This window comes from Raphanus sativus, chromosome 4 (assembly GCF_000801105.2).
Source record: "Raphanus sativus cultivar WK10039 chromosome 4, ASM80110v3, whole genome shotgun sequence".
Lineage (NCBI taxonomy): Eukaryota > Viridiplantae > Streptophyta > Magnoliopsida > Brassicales > Brassicaceae > Raphanus > Raphanus sativus.
The window spans coordinates 127,006-149,147 of NC_079514.1; the positions used below are offsets into that span (position 1 = coordinate 127,006).

The following is a 22,142-nucleotide window of genomic DNA, read 5'->3' on the forward strand; positions in this document are numbered from 1 at the left end:
AGGAAAAACTACCCTTCCTCTGAATTTCCTCGGAATTTTTAAAATCGTCCAACGGCTATCCCAACGGCTCTCTAACAGCTACAAAATATCCTCGGAATTTTAAAAATATCCGTCGGTTTTTTTCCGACGGACATGGTTTCCTCGGTATTCCCTCGGAATATTCTGAGGAAATGTGTTTTCCTCGGAATTTCCTAAGAAAATTCCGAGGAAATTCCGAGGAAATCACATTTTTGGCTTTCCTCGGAATTTCCTCGGTTTTTCGTCAGAAAATTCCGAGGAAATCATTTTCCCTCGGAATGTCCCTCAGAATACCGATGTTTTCTTGTAGTGCACGTCTGGCTTTGCCGGTGACTTGTGGTTAAATGGGACTGGTGAATATAGCCTTAGCGTCTCACACACGGCACCGTGTAGATACACGAGTTTGTCTAAATCCGCAGGATCAAACTTTGGCATATTCTTGTTAATCTCTTGTCGGATCTTGGTCATTGCTTCAGGGTTTCTTGAGAGGAGCCAGAAAAACCAAGTGAGAGCCGAGGCTGTTGTGTCTCGTCCCGCGATCAGGAAACCCAAAATAGTGTCTCTGAGGAATTTATTGTTACTTGTTTTCAAGTGCTTATATTTTACCGTGTCTAGAGTCATGTAATATGTTAATACATCTGTCACCTCTTCTTTTGGGTCATGACTTTTGATCTCCTCCTTTTTAGCTGATATGATCGTCTCGAGCAATTGGTCAAAAACCTCGAGACCTCTTCTCAACCTCTTCTCTACGCCAACACCGAACTTGTATTGGAGCTTCCACAAGAAAGCCGGCTTGACATGTCTATAGAAAATTGCATCTGAAGCTCCATCCACAGCGTCACCGAAATCAACCTTAGGCATTTCGATGGAGAGACATTTTAGGTCATACCCGGTCATCAAAATGGTAGACGTGTCGAACAAGAATCTCTGGAACACGTCTTGCAAGTCGACAAGGATGTTTTTCTCAACAGCGTTTTCAAGGATAGGAACAAGCCCCTGATTTATTTTGCTTACGCTTGTACTCACCCAAAGCCTTTGGAAGTCTTGGCGGCTAAAAATGGCATGAGAAGAGTTCCTCATATCCTCCCACATGCCAGAGTCAATGTTGAAAATGGCATCTCCGATGACTTCGAATATCTTCTTAAACTCCATTCCTTTAGGGTAGTTAACGAAGTTTGAACTTAGAATGTAGTGTATATTCACCGGATCAACAGTAAGCAATATGTCGGTTCCACTTAGCCATGGTCCTTTGAAGCAAAACGTCATACCGGTGGCCTCAAGGACCTCGGTGATCCAGTCGTAGATACGATGGACTTGGAGGAGCAGACCCGGAAGCATCCCAAGAACCGGCCAGTTCGTGAGCAAAGGCTTGTGGGTTTGCTTATAAAGCAAGAGACAACGGAAGACAAGGAAGAAAACGAATGCTATGAAGATATCAAGAAAGCCTATGATCATCGCCATTATAGACTTTGTCACAAATGATCTTTTTTTCCTTATGAGTTAGTAAATCATACAAGAACTTCCTTGCTATGTATAGCCAGAGGAAATTTATTATAGGCACATGTATTTGATTTTGTGGTTGCATTGATATGTGTGACAAGTGACAACACTCAATCATTTGACCAACTATAGTTATTGTTTCCTGTTTTATACTTAAAATATGTTGACCAAAAATAGTGTTATAGTTTCCTGTTTAAAATGCATGCGACCGATCGTCGGCGGAACAGAAAGAAGAAGACTAAATGCACAAAAAGGTGTAAACCCTCCATTACAGACGTGTCACAAAATCGTTTCTCCAACAAAGAAATACTCCGAATAATTTTTTAATGAATTGAGTAATTCATACAATAACTTGCTTGCTAAAACATGTGAGACATTAATTATACACACATGAATTAATTAATTTTGTGGTTGCATTGGTATTTGTAACAATAAAAATCATTTGATAAGTACTTTCTCCATTCCATAATATAAGATGTTTTACTTGAATGCACAACAATTAAGAAACTTACTTTTTAGAATATAATACCATTAAATAGTATAAATTAAATATAAATTATCCAATCATAAATAATGTAGTAAACTGTTATTGATTAACCAATTTTCAATAAAGTTAAAGTACTTTAAAAGTATCAAAACATTTTATATTTTGAAACATAAAAAAATCTCCAAAACATCTTATATTATGGAACGGAGGGAGTAGTAATCAAGAGATGCATGCAAACGATCGTCATCAGAACAAAAACAAGCTTAAATGCCACATATGTAGATGCAAAACCCTTCAGAGGAGTTCAGACTAGATATTAAAAGTTGTCACGAAATCAGAAAGAAATAAGCTCAACAATCGACAAATCCATTCGAATATCGAATCTAACTCAACTATTTAAATGCATTTTAGCTGATTAAAATGATTAAGCAATTCTATTATTTTGGAATAAATTCGAACTGAATAGAAAAGGAGGTTTAGTGAAAAAATGTTGAGGATTAAGGGGTTCAATGATAAAAACAAAAAGAAAGGGGGAATTGAATGTATAATTCAACAGTAAAGAGAGTCTAGATAGGAATGTCAAATAGACTTGTGGACCGCGGGACAGGCCCGTTTAAACCTGTGGCGGGGCGGGTTTGGGCCTAAGGATTGTTATCCCGCAACGTTGCGGGCTTCGCGGGAAAGGGCTTGTGCGGGATGGGCGCGGTACGGGCCCAGATAGACCGCGGGATACCCAAAAGTCCCGCATCTTCTTCGCTTCTCATTTCCTCTGCCACCTGAAAAACAAAAGAGAGAGAGAGAGAGCGAGAAGAAGGCGACTCGGTGCCACAAGAAACGGAGCTCCGGCCATGGTTTCTTCATGCATGATGCCTCCGATCTACCATTCGCCTTCTATCTCCTCCGGTGAAGCTTCTTGGAGCCATAGCAAGAAGATCCATTTCCGGCCATGGTTTCTTCATCGACGGTGGTCCTGAGCTCTCCTACTTCGATCATACACCGGAGCTTCTCCTTCACTGCATGCATGTTCGTTTTCTTCTCCATTTCTCTTCTCTATGTACTTATAATATTTTTAAAAATTGTTGTTGATCTATGTAGTTACTGATTTTTTTTTCTTATTGTAGTCTAACAGTTTTCCGGGGATGGAGTGATGGTGAACAAGGAAGGAAACTGGTTCATCTTCTGCTCCTCTTGATTGACAAGTATGAAACTCTTCTTTTATAAGTTTAGTATATGCTTGAATTTTTAAAATTTAATAGCAAGACTTCTGGAAAGTGAAGATAAGACTCCTGTTCTTTGTGAATAAATATAATATGATTGAATTTTAGTATATGCTGAATTTTTAAATCTCTGATAAGTATTTAGTATATGCTTAAATTTTTTAAAAATTTAATAGCAAGTCTATTATATGCCTAATGCCTTTTTTAATGTAGGTGGACAAGGAAGCAGATGGTAATCACTGTGAAACATAAGTATTTGCTACATCTGTTACGTACTGATGTCCCAAACCTATATACTGCAGATTGAAGTTATCCCGCGGGTCGGCCCGTTTGTAACAGGACTTTAGGCGGGACGGGATTGGGCCGGGGCTTTGGAGTACCGCAGTCCGCGCGGGACTGGACCGCAATGAACCGCAAATCGATGAGCCCGCTGCGGTCCAGAACGGGACGGGACGGGACGACCTGTTTGACATTCCTCTTTGTAGGGTTTTGAAACTCAAACCCATACGGCCTCTTTCTCTTCTATATTGTTTACACAAGAATTTTAGAATTAACTAGAGTCTTTTTCTGCGCTACGCGCGGATAATTGGTTTGGATATAGTAATATGTATTTTTAGAATAATTCTTTGATAGACAATTTTTAATTTTTGTCTCAAAAAAAGTTTTTTAAAAAAGTGATCAAAATAGATTTCATTAAAAATAACAAAAACTCTTATAATCTAGATATATAAATAAAAATAAATTAAAAAAACACAATCTTTTTTTCTAGGTTTGAATTATATGTTTTTCAAATTTGAAAATTTATTAAAAATAATTGCAAAAAATCAATTTTTTTTATTTTTCAAATTTATTTTTAAAATTTGAAAATACTTTTGAAACTATTTTTAAATTTTTTATTAAAATTTTTGAATATTAATTTTTAATTTTTTTAAATTCAAAATTTAAATACCACTCCTTGAACTCCACTACTTAACTGTAAACTCTAAATTAAAATTAGTTAACCCATAGAAAATAAGTATATATTTATTTTTAATGAAACATTTTGGTCATTTTATCTCTGGAAGCTATATTTGACAAAAAAAAAATTATTTTTGAGGCTATCATAGAATTTTCTTTTACTTAGAGTGATGTTTTATTCTTTTAAAAAAAAAATTACAATTGCATATGTCATTGACTATTCCTTAAGAAAAGAAAGAAACTGTCAGGTTTTTCCAATTTTATGATTTTTAGATTTTTTTCCCAAAATCTTTGGATCTTTTACTTTGGTACGACATAATCTATATTCTTTTTGTTTCTATTAAATAATTTTGAGAAAAAAAACAATTCTCTCAAATAGTCGTTTTTAAGTTTTTGTCACAAAATAGTATTCAAAAAATAAAATGATCAAAATAACTCATTTTTTTTTCAATTTTTTTTTCTTTTAAATTTGAAATCCATACCCAAAATCGACCTCTTAACTCTAAATCCTAAGTATAGATTAGTTAATCCAAATTATATAAATGCATATTTTATCCTTTAATAAAACTATTTTAGTTATTTTTATTCTTTGAGTGCTATTTTTGTGAAGATAAACTAAAAAAGATTATCCAAGAAAATTTCTAGTTAAAATTTATGTTGAAGTTAAGATATTGATTGTTTTTAATTATTTTATTTGTTAATTTAAATTTTGTTATGGGCTTTCATTTTTGTTCTAAAAATCATTCTCATAAAACGTATTGTGAAAAATAAAATTTGCGGAACTCTGAACAGCACATTTATAATAGTTGGCTTGGCCTAAATCAAACTAACAACAATTACATATTTGCTTCTTTGCTATCCGTTGCAGTCTCTCTGATTCTTTCAAACTGTGTTTCCAACTCACAGTTCCTGATTTTGATGCAGCTATATGAGTACACAAACCATAGATGAGTTACATGAGAATATCATGACACAAAGGATTAGATTAACATCTATTTACCAACGAAAAATCGTTCATTAAACCTGTATTGTTAAATATCTGAACAAAAAAAAAACCTGTATTGTTAAATATCCTAAAGTAAGGACCTATGAGTTTCCACAATTAGACAATCATCCTAATCAGTTGATTCGGGTAAGCGTTTGAAAGCTGAAGCTTTTCTTTTAAAAATACTGCAGTTAGAGCTTGTGTTAAAGCAAAGGTGTGTACACACTTTCTACTCAAGGCCTGAAAAAAGAAGTGAGACGTCACGACTTTACTATTGCAACTCCGCCGTGCATCACCGCCAAACAGGGTCATACTCCATAGAAGGAAGATGACCAATGAATATATGTTCAGTAGCATGTGAATAACTGTAAACTCAATGTACTCGGCAAAGCTAAAGAATTTCAACGTTACGATAATTTATTTACAAACAACTCAATGGTAACATCCTAAAAAAAGATATTTCTCATACATTATCATATCTATAACAATAATATTGCACAGTAGAGTACTGTGATTAAAGAAATCTTATTTCACAAAGCTATAGATTTAATGGAACATACCAGTTTATAGTTTTTAACAGCTTCCGGAGTTAGACTACATGGAAAAGAAACTGCATCCGGAGATATTATTCTTTTCCCCCATATCTACACATTGCTGCTTTTCAGAAAAATGAATTTGATATATGAGTTACACAGAGAGAGGATAAAATAGACATGAAAAAAAAAAATCTAAACTTACACTTCTATTTGCTTGGATCTGAGAATTTGTACGTCTACAGTAATGTTTCTTCTTAGCAGGAGTAAAATTTTCCTCGTCTCGAAGTTCATTAACATCAAACTCGTTTCCAGACTCTGGATCTTTCACTACCCGGCCCAAATGACCCACTGGCCGACCCGTTTCCATCATTTCCTCTCCTCCTCTACTTTCCAGCATAATCATCGTCATCATTTTCATACTCGTCATCCCATGCTCCTCCTTACAATTTATGTACTTGCGGTTCATGTGACCCAAATCCTTGAAAATGTCTCAATAATTATTGAACACTATTGCGATGCTCGAAGTGGTTACAGCCACCAAACTCATCAGTAAGTCCATTTCTTCGAAGTTTGTTCTAGCTGTACCACTAACATGGTGGAGAGATACTTCAGTTCATTTCGCCATTCATTGTTTTCATTCTCCTCAACCAGCGTCCATATACACTGCAAAAAGAAAAAAATAGTTTTGAACATTTTGAAAGGATGCAAACTTTGCTAATTTCATTTAAAGTATGAATTTACTATAGTACCTGAGCGAAGCGGAACAATTAAGGAATGATGGCAACAACAATGTAGAGTTCTTTGTAAATATTTCTGATTGTTTGCACATGCTAAACCAAAACGTTAGGATTTTCCGAGGAGGAAACACAAACTGTAAAACAAACTAATTAAGTAGAAAAAGCTAAATTTACTCAAACAATGATCATGCTTATAAATATTAAGTTACCTTACCAGTTTGGTTTTCCCACGTAAATAGTAATGAGGGGGTTGCAATCTTAGGGGATATTGTCTATTTGTTAGTTCAGAAGTTGCTATTGGATCCAAGTCGAGGAAAATTTTCATGTTCAAACGAAGCAAAAGCACTTGAGATTCAAGGTCGCAAGAAGAAAATGTTGCCATAAGACATTGATTCTAGTTACCTTAATATTTGTCTTTTGGAAATAGAGTCTTTACGCAAGGTCTCAAACATGCTTAATACCTCGAAACTGAATTTAAGAAATAAGAGCGTTTATAATCCACAAAGAGCATATTTTAGCAGGCTAAGCACAAGAGAGTTCATCATGGATAGGAACTCCACACTCTTAATCATGGAAAGCAATGTAAGATTCGTCTTTAACATGAATCAAAAATAAATAAAAAATCAAAGGTCAAGTCATAGCAGAGGAAAATATCTAAGCTGAGATGAATTTAACCCGTCCAAACCGAGATGAAGTAAAGCCCTTCAATATCGAGAAATGACAAAAGATGTGGCCGTTGCTCAATCTCCAGATCACAACGAAATACAAAAGCAAAGCATCAATGTCAATTTCTAACTAATATGCAAAAGCAATTGTATTCCAAAAAAAACTGGAGACGATCAATAAGGGAGACTGAGAAAAGATTATTACCTGATTTTGGGACTATCTGTTCATCATTCTCCTCCTTCATATCACTTCTCAGTGAAGATGAATAGCTAGACCGGGTACGGCGCGCAAAGCCCTGTTCCCGCTCGAAGAAGACATCATATCAATGGGAAAACGACGTCGCAGATGAATACCATACATTTGAGATACCATTTCGCCTCAGATTTGAAGGGTGTAGAGGCCAGAACTGCAGCATTTTATTAAACGAAACGAAACGCCGTAAAAGTGAGGTCTTGAGATGTATCAGAGAAATCGTCTCCACCGCCCTTACATGAAAATTTTAATTCTGCAATCTCCTCGTTATAACTGAATATTGTATATACAATTATTTTTAAATCGAGAAATGAATGAAATACTAAAAAACCAATCAAGTTGACAATATTTACAAAGAAAACCAGGGTCAAACCCATCCAACCAGTGACCCGTCGGATCTACACGGGTAAACCAAAGTAAACCAGAAAATCCCAAAAATGAAACGCGATTTGTAATCGTTTCTCGAATCTGTTTATATTTTCCGATTTCTCATTTCCTTTAAACATTTTTTCGAGCCATTTTTTCATTCTCTCGGTCTCGAAACTCTTCAGTTTCTCTCTATCTCTCGCGAAACTCAAGAGAAGAAGCAGATCTCTCATCTCATCGAGGCATCTCGATCTCGGTTTCGCCAAACAAGGAGAAGAGGTAATGGTCGTGAGGAGATTCAATTCTAGGGTTTCAATTTAGGTTCTCGAATTTGTTCTTCTCTCAGTCCGTGTCGTGTCTCGATCTCTCGATTAGGTCTTGTAAGGTTGTTGAGAGTCTTAATTTTCGTTGCAGGAACTGAAAATGGTGAAGACGAAATGGACGAGGAAGAAGAAGAAAACGAAACCATTGAAGGATATAACATCTCCATTGAAAGATATTGAGATTCCGAAAGAGATTGAGAAAGAGAAGAAGAACGATGTGAATCTCGTTGAAGATAAAGAAAAAGAGGCGAACCCTGTTGAAGATAAAGATTCTGAGATGGAGACGAACACTAATGAAGAGAACGAGACCGAAGAGAGAGTTGATGATGAAGAGGCGAACAAGGTTCAAAGTGATGTAGAGGAAGAAGATGAACAGAGGTCAGAGGAGGAAGAGAGGTCAGAGGAAGAACAGGAACATAGGTCAGAGGAGGAAGAGAGGTCAGAAGAGGAAGAGAGGTCAGAGGAAGGAGAGGAAGAGAGGTCAGAGGAGGAACAGAGGTCAGAGGAGGAACAGAGGTCAGAGGAGGAAGAGCGGTCAGAGGAAGAAGAGGAAAGAGAGGAAAGAGAGGAAGGAGAGGAAGAGAGGTCAGAAGAAGAGGCGAACTTGGATGAGAGCAATGATGGAAGAAGAGAAGGACGTAGGGAAGAAGGAAGTAGGGAAGAAGAAATTTACAATGTAGACAATGTAAGTATTTCTACATCTCATAGTTGTAGAAAACAATTGATACAACTAAAGATAACTGGTTTGTTTGTGATATGATGTAATGATATGGTTGATCTTATTTAGTAATTGGGCGTGTGGTATGTGTGAGATGGGAGAGTTTGGTGAGGAGTATGTTAAATTAGATAGGCTGTTATCTTGTACAACTAGAATAACTACTGGAATAACTAGTGGAATAACTACTGGAATAACTACCGGAATAACTAAGTATAACTAAGTATAACTAAATGAGTTTGTTTCTTGGTTGGTTGCAGGAATTCGTCGAAGAGGAGCCGGTCGCGATAAAACCGTTAGGCATGTACTTCCCACCTTCTGAGTATAGGAAGAAGATCAAGATATCGACGAGGTGTTTTATTGTTGATGTATTAAAAACCCTAGGCGAATTAAAGCCTCCGATGACTCCGGTAGAGAAGAGTTGGTTTGAGACTCATCCGCAGTTCAAACACATATTCCACATGCCACAGGCTGGAAACCACAAGGTAATGGGGATGTGGATGCTCCTTCTCCGAACCGTACGCATAGTAAAAGAAAAGGAGGCTTGGTTTGCGGTGAATGGTTGTCCAATCCGCTACGGTATTAGAGAACATGCTTTGATATCTGGTTTGAACTGTAGAAACTATCCACTGAACTACAAGCAATCCGGAGGCACGAACTTTGTGAAGAAATATTTTGGCCATCGAGTAGTTAGGTATCATGACGTGAAAGCAATGGTTCAGGAGGGAATGGAACCTGGTCGTGATAGGTTGAAGCTGCTGGTCTTGTATTTTCTATCGAGTGTTATAGTTGGGCAAAGAAGGGCCGGTGAAGATGCCCCTCCCGTGGAGCCATTCTTGCTTAGAGCAGTTGATGATCTCAACTTATGCAAAACATTCCCTTGGGGTAGATTGTCGTTTGATTACATGCTTAGACAGATTTCTAACACTATGAGCCATTTTGATGGGGAGGTGAAAGAAGGTGTGATTTGGCCAGTTCCCGGATTCTGTCTTCCAATGGAGGTAAATGTATATGACTCGTATGTTGAATATTTGCATAGAAATTATGATATTGACACTGGAAAGGTTTTTTTACTTGTGTAGTTCTTAGCATTTGAGGCCATCGAGAAATTGGGGGAGAAATTCCGAGAGCGAGTACCAGATGAAGACGTACACCCAACATGTCCAAGGATGTGCCGATCAATGTTCAAGAGAAGTGAAATGAAGGGATTTCCACTAGAGAAAATAAATAAAGCACTCGGTGATACTACGGTTAGTTGTCCCATGTATCCAAATATTGTAGATAACATGTTATGTAATCTTTTGGAAATTTGAATAAGGCGTTGACACTGCAGGACATTGAGAACATCTTGGCTTGTACCGACGAAGACAAGACTCTACTAGATGGGATAACAGAACCAGAAGACATCAGAGATAAGGATGACACGATTGTGGAGAGTTGGATGAAGGTGGTGGAGAGGGGTTATGTTGTTAGGTTTGAAGATATGTTGAAGGAAGATGTGGCTGCTAGACAAGCCCCTCCCCCTGAGCCTCAACTTATTAGTTTGAAGATATGTTGAAGGTGTGTACTAAACTTATGTTTGCTTTTGGAACTAGGTGAGTAAGTACAACTATGGAAAACTAATAAAACTATATCTAACTAGTACAACTAGGTGATTATTTGATTGGTTCTCCAATTAAATAAACCGGATTTGATTGGTTCTCTCTCACTCTTCACTCTCCTCTCATCTCTCTCTCATCTTCCCTAGAATCTTCTCATAAATATACTTTTACTTTTCTCTCTCTCTCTCTTCCTTTAAAAAGAAGTCAGACGATTTCTCATTCTTTATCTCTCTCTCTCTCTCTCTCTCTCTCTCTCTCTCTTCCTTTAAAAAATCTTCTACTGAAGATGGAATATGGTTCGGGATCGTCCAGGAGAAGGCCAAAATCTGGTCGGAAATTGTGCTCATGTGCCTTAGAGGCGACCATATATCAAGCTTGGACAGAGAAGAACCCAGGGCGACGATTTTATGGATGTCCGCGGTACAAGGTATGGCATCTGATTATACAACTTGTTATCTTGCAATTCCATGATGAATAATGACTCGAATAATAGATTGGATTTGGATTATGTGACAGGAGCCAAATGGATGCAACTTCTTCTCCTGGTTTGATAAAGAGGATGGTACATTATGGCAAAAAAGAGCTTTGCTTGAAGCCCGGGATGAGATCCGAGAGCAGAGTCTGGTGATTGAGCAGTTGAAGGAAACAATTGCGGAACTGAGAAGCAATTTGGAGAAGAAAGAAAATGAAGATGAGATTGTTAGGAAGTTTGAAGACTTCTTTGTTTAAGCCAATGAATCCATTTGTATGTTTAAGAAGACCTCTATGTTTAATAAGACCTCTATGTTTACTACGGAAAACTACAGAAAACTACCGAAAACTAAGGAAAAACTACCGAAAACTAAGGAAAAACTACGGAAAACTACGGAAAACCACACAAGTCTTAACTTAACACAACATCACATACATAATCCAAATAAGAAACACGTACAAGGAGATCCACATACAAGTCTTAACAAACAAAGACTTGTATTTACCGAAAATTAAAGACATACAAGTTGTTCAAACAAACTAACACTTCTCAAACACGTGGGATAAGTAGTTTCAGAGCTGCAATTTCCGCAGCCATGTCGTCCACCTCCTTCCTTAAGCGGCGAACCTCTTCCTCAACTCCGATGACCCATGGCTGACGGAAGTGGAGACCATCATCCTGTCAGTTTCACATTGTTATTACATATTGCATTATCTTTCGGAAAAGAAGGGAAAATCCATATTTTTACCTCAAACTTGTCGCAAGTGAAGTACTTGCGGCCTGGTGAGAAATCTTTATCTTTCGGATTAGCTGAAACCTCGTTGACAATTCGTCCCCCGCATGGGCAAGATCTTGGAATCCCGTACTCAGCATCGCATGTATATTGAACCATGTCCAAGTGTTTCTTCGTTTTCTTCATCTCCCTCCTTTCCTGTTTTTCAACCCATGGATCCATCTCGAGAGAAAGATGACTGAATTGTAATTTTGAGAGTAAAGTGAAGATGAGGAGAGTCGAGGAGAGATAAAGGTTGTAGAGAGATGAGGAATGTGTGGTGAATGAGAGAGTAGAAGAGATAATGTTTAGAAAGCCCGCCTAAAATTTAAAATGTTTTGGAAAGCCCGCCTAAATTTTAACTTAGTTCTCCCTAAGATAGTTGTTGTACAGAATTTACAAATAGTTGTACATCGGGTGATTTCCATTTATTTCAGTATTACAAGTATTTATATATTTTTTTAGTAGTTGTCCAATGATATATAAGATTTCATAATATGATTATTGGTGTTTCGCGTAATTAAAGTGTCTATAAGATCTCTAAAACGAAATCTCATCTTCAGTATTCACATATTTAGCAAAGTGAGTCCAAAAGTGTATGTAGTATGTTGGGTGGTTGTTTTGATTCTTGAATAATAATTTTTTATCTTATGTTGGATAGTTGTTTTGATTCTTGAGTAATAATTTTTTATCTTCTATTGGATAGTTCACTTCACTATAAATATCATTTGATGATGCAACTTTGTAAAATTCACACTCAGTTCGAAATTCAATTTCAGATAGTTATACCAGCATCAATATCAGTTCGACATAGTTGTACAAAGAAAACAGAGTAAATTCACACTCAATTCGACTTAGTTGTACAAACAGAACAGAGTAAAATTCAAACATTTCGATTTCCAAATAGCAACCATTGCAGGCTTTGTCTTGGTCGCCTTTTATTTTGTGTCCTTGGCCTACGCTCCCCTGCTGATGGAAACCGTTTCACTCTTTTTCTTCCCCTCTGCTCAATGCGCTTAGGAGCCAAGATCTTCTTGTTTTTTATGTAATCCGGGACATCCCATTGGCTCCTATCCGGAACCACATATATAGTCCTGTAATATGCCAATGCCCACAGCTCTGTCCAATAGTATTTAGATATCAAATCTTCTAAATCGAAAACGTGATTGCTATCACCTTTCTTAGAGTAGAAAATGAAAGCGGCTAAGCCGTGGACACAAGGATACTTTTCAATGTCAAAGAACCTGCAACTGCAGCTTTTGGCTAGTAAATTCACCAAACTCTTGTTGTATTTTCAACCCCAAACCGTCTTCCCATGCCTCCATAAATGGAACTGGTTTGGCAAGAGGAGGTGCCTCTATATATCTTCCACGCATTTCTGACTCTTGTGTACCATTGTCCTCCATTCCACCAGCATTACAATCCTCTCTTCCACCAGCATTACAATCTTCTCTTCCACCAGCATTATCATCCTCTCTTCCACCAGCATTATCGTCCTCCATTCCACCAGCATTACAATCCTCTCTTCCACCAGCATTACAATCCTCTCTTCCACCAGCATTATCATCCTCTCTTCCACCAGCATTATCGTCCTCCATTCCAACAGCATTATCGTCCTCCATTCTATCAGCATTATCATCTTCTTTTCCACCAGCATTATCATCCTCCTTTCCACCACCATTTTCATCCAAATTAACTTCTTCATCAACTGCTTCCAACATCTCCTGAATCGCCACTATCCCCCGCTCAGATTGTTTTTCAACTAGAATGTTGCCACCATATAAAGTTATGGCTCTATCTCCGAAATCATTGTCATTCGAATGCAACACTTCATAGTTCATACCTAACGAACTTCGTTTACCTAACGAACTTCGTTTGCCGGCTCTTGAAAGTTGCTCGGGGAGTTCTGATCTTCTGATGATTTCCACATACAATATGCACCTGCGGTTCTCTTTATCAAGAGACAATAGATATACACAAAGGTCTTCATCATCAAGAATGATAAATTGTTCCTCAGACCCAATCAACAGTGGAATATAACTCAATTTCAACTTCACTGAACTTTCATCTATCCCAAGCTTCTTGCATATCCGTGCTTCTACCATTGAAACAGTTATATCGTCCACTTCATTCTTAATCACTACACTATACATGTGACCTTCGCATCTGAAATGTATGATGACGTTGTTGCTCATTGGATCCTGACAAGACAACCATTGAATATCATTCATTATGCATCGAAATATTCCAACATAATTAATTATTAACCGTTCTCGTTCAGTAATACTAGTATAACTAGCTGTACAACAAATATCAGTAATACTAGTATTACTAGCTATACTACAAATATCAGTATTACTAGCTCTACTATAGTTTCACTAGTTCTCCTATCTTAGCCGTATTGATTTTCAAATCTACAATCAATGTACTACGATTTAACTCTCCAATGCAGCTAATTTCACTCATAATGGACCAAATCGACCTCCGGCAACATCTACATCCATTCCAATCAGGTTTTCTCATCGAGGATTGCAACATTTATACATACATACCCGTTTTCACCTTTCCAGTACAGTGGAAGGTAGTGCAGCCTTTGATTGCGAACTCGATTGATATAGATAGGACCGAAGATCGATCTTCGACTCTGGAGCTTCGGATTGGGGAGGCAAATCGAAAGAAAGGAACTGAATTGGAGGAGGGCAGCTCAGTGGAGGACGAGAGCGTCGTGCATCGTTTCTCGATTTCGTTTTTCGATTTTCTTTATTCCACAACGCAGAGACGCAAACGCAATTCCACTCTCGGTTCAATTGAGAGGTTCAATTGCAACTGGTTTAATTTTCTTTATTTTCAAATTTAATTTTATTTTAGCTGAGGTCAATTTCGTAATTGCAACTGGTTTAATGAAATAGGAGGGTGTTGAGAATAGGGGGGGATATAAATGATTTAGTTTTTTTGTAGGAGGGCATCTGAGGATATGTCTCGATGTATCAGCCATTGGTTTCTCCAGAGATGTAGATTATGAAATTTTGAACGGCGAGAGACGATCAAAAGAAACTAAATTGGGATGTGAGATAAGATCCATTGATTGTAGACTGTAACCTTGGACGAAAGAAGTTTATTTAAGAGGAAAATCAAAGGGTGGTGGAAGGATTAAATTGCAACCGAAGAGAAAAATAAATAATGAGATTGAATAAGTGAGAATCTATACTATACTAAAAGGAGAATACTCTCCAATTCTAAGCTATCCACGTCACTCTATAAAATCAACCAATCAGAGCATTGTGTTTTGACACGTCACTTTCGTATGGGCTCTACTCACAGTTACGTATGGGCTAGCAATTGATTTTGGGCTCTATTGATTATAAGTCAGCCCATCTTTTTTATGCAGACAGCTTCATCGTCTTCCAGCGTCGAGTCTCTTCCTCCCCCTCCCCGACACTTCATCTTCTCCAAACGTATGCTTTTACCGTTACTTTCTCAATCAATGACGCTGTCAAAGCTATTCTTCAATGTTGTGGTCCATCTCCCCTTGATACTTCTCTTATATAAATCTCTGTCTCAAAACCTAAAACCACCCTAAATTAAAAAACCTAATCTGCAAAAAATACATTCATGGCAATGAAATAGTCTCAGCTTATCACCAGAAAATATCCCGTCGCCATGTGTTTCAACGACATCTCACCATGATGTTCTGAGTCACAGCTTCAATTCAGGAAACAAATCTCGGACGCCTAGATCTGGAAACCATGAAGCATCTGAACCCAAAACTATGACTAATGTTCACAGGGACGGCAATGACGGGGACGATAGAGAAGAAGGGACAACAATCGTTGAGATATGTAAGTAAAAACAATCTGCATCAATTTTTTTTGTCTCCTTCAATTTATGATTTATTCATTTCCTTCCTACGTTTTTCATCTGAATTTGGAAGTAAAAAAAAACAGCCTTTAGATAAAATACTCCTAGGAGGGAGACAAAAATGAGAGGACTAAATCATCTTCAGATGCTCGAACCAGTGCTCGTGCTTGAATCGACCATCCTTGCTTCCGCCTTCCGGTAATGACTCACATCCTGGAAACTCGAATTGTACCCTACAAAGACTCATTAAGTTTTAGTTTCTACCACAAAATATCAATGAATTTAGGACATGGATTCTTATTTCAATGTTTCTTATTATTTCTGTTAAATCGGCTTCATTGTGTTTTTTTGTCAATACCATTGGAAGATTTGCTCTTACAACTCGGCTAAAAGAATATTCATGAACTCAGGTTGTCTAGATATAGGGACAAGTGTTGCTACTGAGATGATATAAACGTATAATTGTACTGTATCTATTTCTTGAGTTCCAAATTTGAAATCATGTTAAACGTATTCCACTTGCTTGTTCATAATCATCTAGAAAGTCAAAGGATGTTAACAATCAATGAGAAATAATTAAGTGCATTTTAATATGTCCAGGTTGGTTTAAAGAAAGGTGCAGCCAAGTGTGTAAGAAATCCAAGGTGTCTAATGCTAACTTCCACTGGACACAACTTTAATGGATGGAAACCGTAAGAACACCTCTTTAAAAAAAAACTGATGATCTTGAAAACTGTTTTTCTTTCATCTGATGAGTTTTCTTCTATTTACGTGAATGTCAGATGAGGAAGCTTGGTATGATTCCTTAAAAATGATTAATTTGCTTCTTTTGCAGATACCTATGGTCTGAATTATTAACCCTTGAGTTGCTTAGCAAGTGATGCTTAGTACTGAACCAACAACTAAGCTCACATTTGCAGTCTCAGTGTTTATGATTTTCGCTCCTGGTTTGTAGAGACAGAGGGTAAAAGCTATGATCGGGTCAGTCGGACAGAGATCGCGATGTTGGTAAGGCCCAAAATTTTCTTTTTATCTCGCTTTGAATCCCAAAATCTGATTGAGCTTTGTTTTTGTTTTTTTCGTCATAAGGTGAGATTACAAGTTTGGATTAGACAAGGTCATAATTGATGGGCTACAGATATTCAAAGTGTCCTATTCTTTTTTTTTATAAGTTCAACCACAAGAAACTTTTAATCTTTTCGCCGATTGCTGTAACATCCACAAATTGATTATCACGGACAATACTGCAGGGAGCAATCGTTTGTGTAGGAGAACCAAAGGCTTCCGAGCTCCAGAGGTACATCAAGTGTAACAATATATATCTTCCTTTAAAGCTTTGCTTATATGAGTCTTCTACCTTGAGGCTAAAGATACACGCATGAACTACTCATTAGAACTTTCAGGATGGAAAATCTAATAATATGGGGCTGTTCTTGGCTGAAATAACTTGTGCAGGATTCCTTCTGACGTGTGGTCAGCAGGAGTAAGATTAACTTTGTCTCATTGATTTGTTAGGATTGCAGAGCCTGGTTTGTTAATCCTCTCTCTTTTATACCAAATTAGTTTCTGCTCTATTGAACATAATTGCATTTCCATTTTCTCTTCCTGGACATTGAGAGATCATGAAGAATTCGAGGTTAAGATCAATGGTTTAGTTGAAACTGCACCAGTTCCTGAAGAAGTCTAGAATATCCACTACGGTACTCTTTGGCCCGGTAATAATGTGCCATGATCAAGGTGAGATGCTCTGAGGCGTTTGCTGTTTCATTTTGTTATATGTGATGTGTGTATACATTACTCCCAAATTTATCTGTTTATTTTTTTCATGTTTCTCCTATGAAAAAGGTCTTCCTTGGAAACAAAGGTCTTAACGATGTAGAAACCTACGAGCTCCCTAGGCTGGTTTATGTTCTCGTGAGGAGGGAGCCCAGATCCGACCATCTTAAGAAGGTTGAAGAAATAACTTTATTGGTAAACGATTAAGCTTAATCTTTGATTGTATTATTTAAACTTAAATATAATGTTCTCTCGCAAACTTAACTGTGATCACTACATCAACAATAGCAAAGCTCACAGGAGCAATGTGTTTCCCAAAGGATCCTTAGTCGGGAAAAAGCTCTGTTATGTCAATTCCCTGAACAAGCACTATTATTAGCAGCACTTGAAAGTTGACCATCATGACTATTTTTTTATCCCCACCCACAACAAAGAGACTTCTTACGGTAAAAAATAACATATATCAACTCTAGGGTCATGTATCTGTGATTTCCATCGTTTCCTCCCCAAATAGAGTTTTCCAAGGAGCTAGAAAACAGAGAATGTGAGTTTTGGAATCCGGGACATACGGATTTGCAACACTTGAAGTAGTGTTCTTGAACAACGTCCTAAACTAGAAAGTGCAAACACTGAACGGCTCAAGGAACCATGGACACTCTCGATTTTGAATCTGGCATTTCATTAAATGTAATCCAATATGCAGCAGAGAATCCAAGCGGAATAAAGGTTGAATATTAAACTGGTAACAAGGCGGGACTTAATGTTTCGTTGATTGGAATGTGAACAATGATTTTGGATCAACCTTTCCTTATAGGGGACTCACATTGAGTTTTGTTTTTGTTCAATGTGGCAAAAGTTAGTGAGATGTATATACATGTTTCAAACAAGTTCGTGACTGATTACGTTGCTGACATGTGAGCAATCTATGATTATTGTTTGTCTTTCCCAGCAGATTTGTGAACATATGTTAATATTATGTCAAACACTCCACGAAAATAAGTTAGCTTTATTATTTTTAGATAATTATTCTAAATTATATTTGACAAAAATGAATACCAAGTTATATAAGCGGCTTGCAATATTAGAAATTAAATTTACTTTAGGAAATAATTAGATGTATCAATTATAGTTTAGGAATATAAAATTATTTCAGTTAATTGTATTCGTAAAATACGTTCCAAAAAAAGTTGTAACATGGGGTAGTTTCCTGAATAAAAATATCTAGAGTGTATTTTCCAAACAGGGACGAATAAATTATGAAATTATTACTTTCAAATTTTAGATTTCTGTTGTGGATGAAAATATTTTCAATGATTTTCGGGTAAAATATCACACAATTTGCTAAGAGATTCACAAAAAAATTGATATAAATATTTACTATTACCAAAACAAAACTAAAACTTATTTGCAATATCTCATGACTGGGAACATAATTTTTCTTTAAAAAAATTGTTGAGGTTCCCCAAAATTCATTGAGCAACAAATCGAACCAATTTCAATAAACAACAAAAATGTTTAAGTTTCAATTAGGTATTAAAATATTAATTTCTGTCTAATAAGAGAATGGAAGAATAAAAAAAAATGTTTAGAATACATTAAATTGGATATCTTCTTTAAAAATACAGTCAATCAAAAAAAGTAAAATACTATTGCAAGTTTAGGGTTTACTAATTATTGTTTATATTCAATATTAGAGAGTAAGATTAAGTCTGTGTTGGATATACAAAATTAAATATCATGCTTAAACGTAGATTGTTGAAAAATAAAATTAATTAAATATCATACTTAACAAGTCATACTCTGAATTATTATATAAAAATAAAACAAAATAATGAAAATTATCTTTTAAAAATTAAAATACAAAAATAACGTATATAATAGTAAAAAGATAAATTTTTAAATTTAAAGGTATAGACCGCGCGAAGCATTTGATCTGAGAGTCTAAGGTATCTTTCGCATTATATATGATGATAGCTTTGAGATATCAGATACTCGATCATCGATCAGATCAGAATGATACATTATATGCGATTGAATACCTCAATTCCTTGGAATATTCAAGGTTGCCTTTGCACAAGCTCATTTTCAAAGTTGGTGTCCCAATTATGCTTCTACGAAACATAAATCAAAGAAAGGTATTATGCAATGATACCCGTATGATCCTAACCTACATAGGCGATCGCCTCTTGAAGGCAGAAATTATCACTGGATCACACATCGAAAAAGAAGTCTTGATCCCAAGGATTGTTCTCTCGCATGATGAAACAAAGCTACCGTTCACCTTATGTCGACGGCAATTCCCTATCAGATTGTGTTATGAAATGAGAATCAACAAAAGCTAAAGTCAAAGTTTAAAAGAGGTCATCCTATATCTGACTAAACATGTGTTCTCTCATGATCAACTTTATCTCGCTCTCTCACGTGTTACAAGCACAGCGGGATTAACAATCATTAAAGGCAAAAATTCACACCAGCTCAAAGTAAAAAACATTGTCTACAAAGAGATTTTCAAAGACTTTCTCTCCCCACATAGATATTTTAATTAAAATTATAATACCTCAATCCCACCAATTTTAAAATGTCTTCTCATAAAAAAAATTTCAACAGATTTATAAAACACAACTTATCAACCAAATGATGGTGCATTCACTTAAAGACTTGCAAAGAGTTCTTATTCAGCTATAGCAAGTATGTATCTTTAACTTTTAACAACCATTGCTTCGTATCAATTTAAATAAAGTTAACTAACTTAATTTTTGTCCATTGCAGGCTATTTCTTTATTATGGACCACATCACAGACTCTATTCTTCAGAATACTTAAACTCTTTCTTACATTATTTACGTTAATATAAGCAACCATTTCATTTTATTTTTTTTGTTTTTTTATTACATGCACATAATAACCACCAGATTTCAAATAATTGTATGAAATAGAATACTCCACACCCAGACAAAATCCAAAACTTATGATCTTGAACTAAACAATTTCAACACTTATCCGCGCGTAGCGCGGAGATCGAATCTAGTGGATTATAATAACTCAACAGAAACGGCAATCTGTAGAAACCGGTAAAGACAACGGCGAAGTGGAAGGGTCACACGTTTCCACGACCATTCTATTTGGAATAAGAACTGGGCTGATTTAAAATGGGTCACAACCAAATATTATCAGCCATATGACGTGGCCATTTTCAAGATCATGATTGGACGATTTTTTTTAACGACGTTGACACTCTAGCTGCTCTAGATTTTTTTTAGTATAGTTTTGATTTTGATGTTTTGCATAAGATTTTTACTACCTTTTCTTTAATTTTATTTTTCAGACATTCGTCATCATATTTCTATGTTTTTGGATCCAAGCACAGACGGTGAACTTACTATATCTCTTGTATTGGTTCTCTTGAGTAGTTTCATACCTTTTTTTTATCAGTTCCCAGACAGACAATCACTCGGCTGTATTCTGTCAAGAACTAATAACCAATCATTAAATCTTCAGCATTTTTTGCAGGCTTGCAGCAAATATCTATTAATCGATTGCAAAAAAATATCACAATGTATTAAAAAAATATCACAATGTATTTTGGCTTTGCAGGTCCTGGTTTTCATCAAGATTTCGTTTTGAGAAGAGTTATCCACGCTGCTTTGCTTAATGGAGTCAAAAGCGTTGCATATAAATTTTTTATAGGAATACGATGATTGTTCTCATCAATTCTGTCTCAGCAAAGCATCATTCCAAATATCAATAGTCCAGGCAGGCACCAATGAGTACAGTCATCAATTCTGAAAGTTACCTCTGCATTTTCGAGTATAGCTCTTAGAGATATTCGTAAACACTATACTACAAAGGCAACTCCGTCGTGTTTGGTAAAATGAGTATTGGAGATCTAGAGATAACACCAGTGGCTGAAATTAAAATTTTCAGGTAGTCGAGCTGGTCGATCTGACTCCTGTGTAATACTCGTCGAGGTTGGAAAATTGGGATCTTTTGTTTAATATTGACTAGAAATGGTGACCACATGACATGAAGAGTGAAGTTAAAAGGGTGTGTGTTAGTTCTAAGATTGGGAGGGAGGTCATTACTGATTTTTGTTCAAGTGTCTGAAAGTTCGGGTCAAGTGTAACCATCGTCTCTGTTTTTCCCACCAGTTATTAAAAGTTATAAAACTGAATCAGCAGAGATTCAACTTTTTTTTCAATCGCGTACCATAAGGAAACAACAAATATAAAGTGAAGCATCGAACTGGAGAGTGAACTAAGTCACTAGTAAGAAAAAATGGGCAAGAGCTTTTCAACAAGTTATGCCCAAAATAATAACATGTGGGTTGATTTTAACTGATGAACCGGGGTGAATTGAACCATAATCAAATCACTGAACCGGTTCAATGTCAGAAATTAGTCGAACCGGATTTGTTTTAATAAAACCGTGCTCCTAATTTTCCCGGGTTTTCGCTTCTCGTCGTTCCACTTGAAAAATTCAATTGCGAAAATGGAACATCTCAGCTGCGAAAGATCCACCTCATTCCCTTTCTAGATTCAGCTCCATCGAAGCATAATCCCATCAGATCTCGTTGGTTGCATTTGAATCTGATTCACATGGCAGGAGCTGCTTTTGCGCTGTTTCTGCTCGATATCAAAGGTCGCGTTTTCGTCTGGCGTGACTACCGCGGCGATGTCTCCGCCGCTCAAGCCGAACACTTCTGCTAGGGTTTTTTCTTATAGTACGATTCCGGCGGACTCGAGAATCCTCGTTCGCTAGCTTTCAATCGTTCAGGTCAGTTCGGTTGTTCGTTTTCCTCTTCATTTTCATTCACAGGTTATATGGTGGAGAGAAGAGAGACTGATGTGATTTGATTTGGTATTAGAAATTAACCTTTTTTTTTCCCAATTTCAGCACATTCTAGCT

At 36.5% G+C, this 22,142-nt stretch overlaps 4 protein-coding genes and 1 long non-coding RNA gene across 7 annotated transcripts; 3 read left to right on the forward strand and 2 right to left on the reverse strand.

Annotated features, from left to right (window-relative positions):
* Positions 1–303: 303 nt before the first annotated feature.
* LOC108834331 (alkane hydroxylase MAH1-like) lies at positions 304–1,479 on the reverse strand. The gene has a single exon (XM_018607672.2). The coding sequence runs from the start codon at positions 1,477–1,479 to the stop codon at positions 304–306; it is 1,176 nt and encodes a 391-aa protein (XP_018463174.2).
* A 6,249-nt stretch (positions 1,480–7,728) lies between these two features.
* On the forward strand, positions 7,729–10,317 carry LOC130511934 (uncharacterized). Its single transcript, XM_057009844.1, has 4 exons — positions 7,729–8,000; positions 8,136–8,729; positions 9,842–10,009; positions 10,093–10,317. The coding sequence occupies exons 2-4, from the start codon at positions 8,145–8,147 to the stop codon at positions 10,315–10,317; spliced, it is 978 nt and encodes a 325-aa protein (XP_056865824.1). The 5' UTR covers positions 7,729–8,000; positions 8,136–8,144.
* A 271-nt stretch (positions 10,318–10,588) lies between these two features.
* Positions 10,589–11,160, forward strand: LOC130510807 (uncharacterized). Its single transcript, XM_057007474.1, has 2 exons — positions 10,589–10,787; positions 10,877–11,160. Exons 1-2 carry the CDS (start codon positions 10,647–10,649, stop codon positions 11,087–11,089), a joined length of 354 nt encoding a protein of 117 aa, XP_056863454.1. The 5' UTR covers positions 10,589–10,646; the 3' UTR covers positions 11,090–11,160.
* Positions 11,161–11,243: 83 nt separating this feature from the next.
* Positions 11,244–11,824, reverse strand: LOC130510808 (uncharacterized). Its single transcript, XM_057007475.1, has 2 exons — positions 11,581–11,824; positions 11,244–11,510 (listed from the first exon to the last, which is right to left on the reverse strand). Exons 1-2 carry the CDS (start codon positions 11,785–11,787, stop codon positions 11,382–11,384), a joined length of 336 nt encoding a protein of 111 aa, XP_056863455.1. The 5' UTR covers positions 11,788–11,824; the 3' UTR covers positions 11,244–11,381.
* Positions 11,825–14,994: 3,170 nt separating this feature from the next.
* On the forward strand, positions 14,995–17,955 carry LOC108835433 (uncharacterized). 3 transcript variants are annotated; one of them, XR_008944675.1, is made up of 8 exons: positions 14,995–15,443; positions 15,536–15,660; positions 16,063–16,154; positions 16,298–16,470; positions 16,552–16,579; positions 16,713–16,759; positions 16,918–17,199; positions 17,308–17,955. It is a non-coding gene; the product is annotated as an uncharacterized LOC108835433 (long non-coding RNA). The 3 variants fall into 3 exon arrangements; XR_008944673.1 differs by lacking the exon at positions 16,552–16,579 and having other exon boundaries at positions 14,996–15,443; positions 17,308–17,939; XR_008944674.1 differs by lacking the exon at positions 16,552–16,579 and having other exon boundaries at positions 14,996–15,443; positions 15,549–15,660; positions 17,308–17,938.
* The last annotated feature ends 4,187 nt before the right edge of the window (positions 17,956–22,142 follow it).

Coding starts and splice junctions, on each gene's coding strand:
- LOC108834331 (XM_018607672.2), bottom strand. CDS start 1,479: ATGGCGATGATCATAGGCTTTCTTGATATCTTCATAGCATTCGTTTTC.
- LOC130511934 (XM_057009844.1), top strand. CDS start 8,145: ATGGTGAAGACGAAATGGACGAGGAAGAAGAAGAAAACGAAACCATTG. Junction 8,730..9,841: donor AAATTTACAATGTAGACAAT/GTAAGTATTTCT, acceptor TTACTTGTGTAG/TTCTTAGCATTTGAGGCCAT. Junction 10,010..10,092: donor AAGCACTCGGTGATACTACG/GTTAGTTGTCCC, acceptor TTGACACTGCAG/GACATTGAGAACATCTTGGC.
- LOC130510807 (XM_057007474.1), top strand. CDS start 10,647: ATGGAATATGGTTCGGGATCGTCCAGGAGAAGGCCAAAATCTGGTCGG. Junction 10,788..10,876: donor ATGGATGTCCGCGGTACAAG/GTATGGCATCTG, acceptor ATTATGTGACAG/GAGCCAAATGGATGCAACTT.
- LOC130510808 (XM_057007475.1), bottom strand. CDS start 11,787: ATGGATCCATGGGTTGAAAAACAGGAAAGGAGGGAGATGAAGAAAACG. Junction 11,511..11,580: donor TCACTTGCGACAAGTTTGAG/GTAAAAATATGG, acceptor TGAAACTGACAG/GATGATGGTCTCCACTTCCG.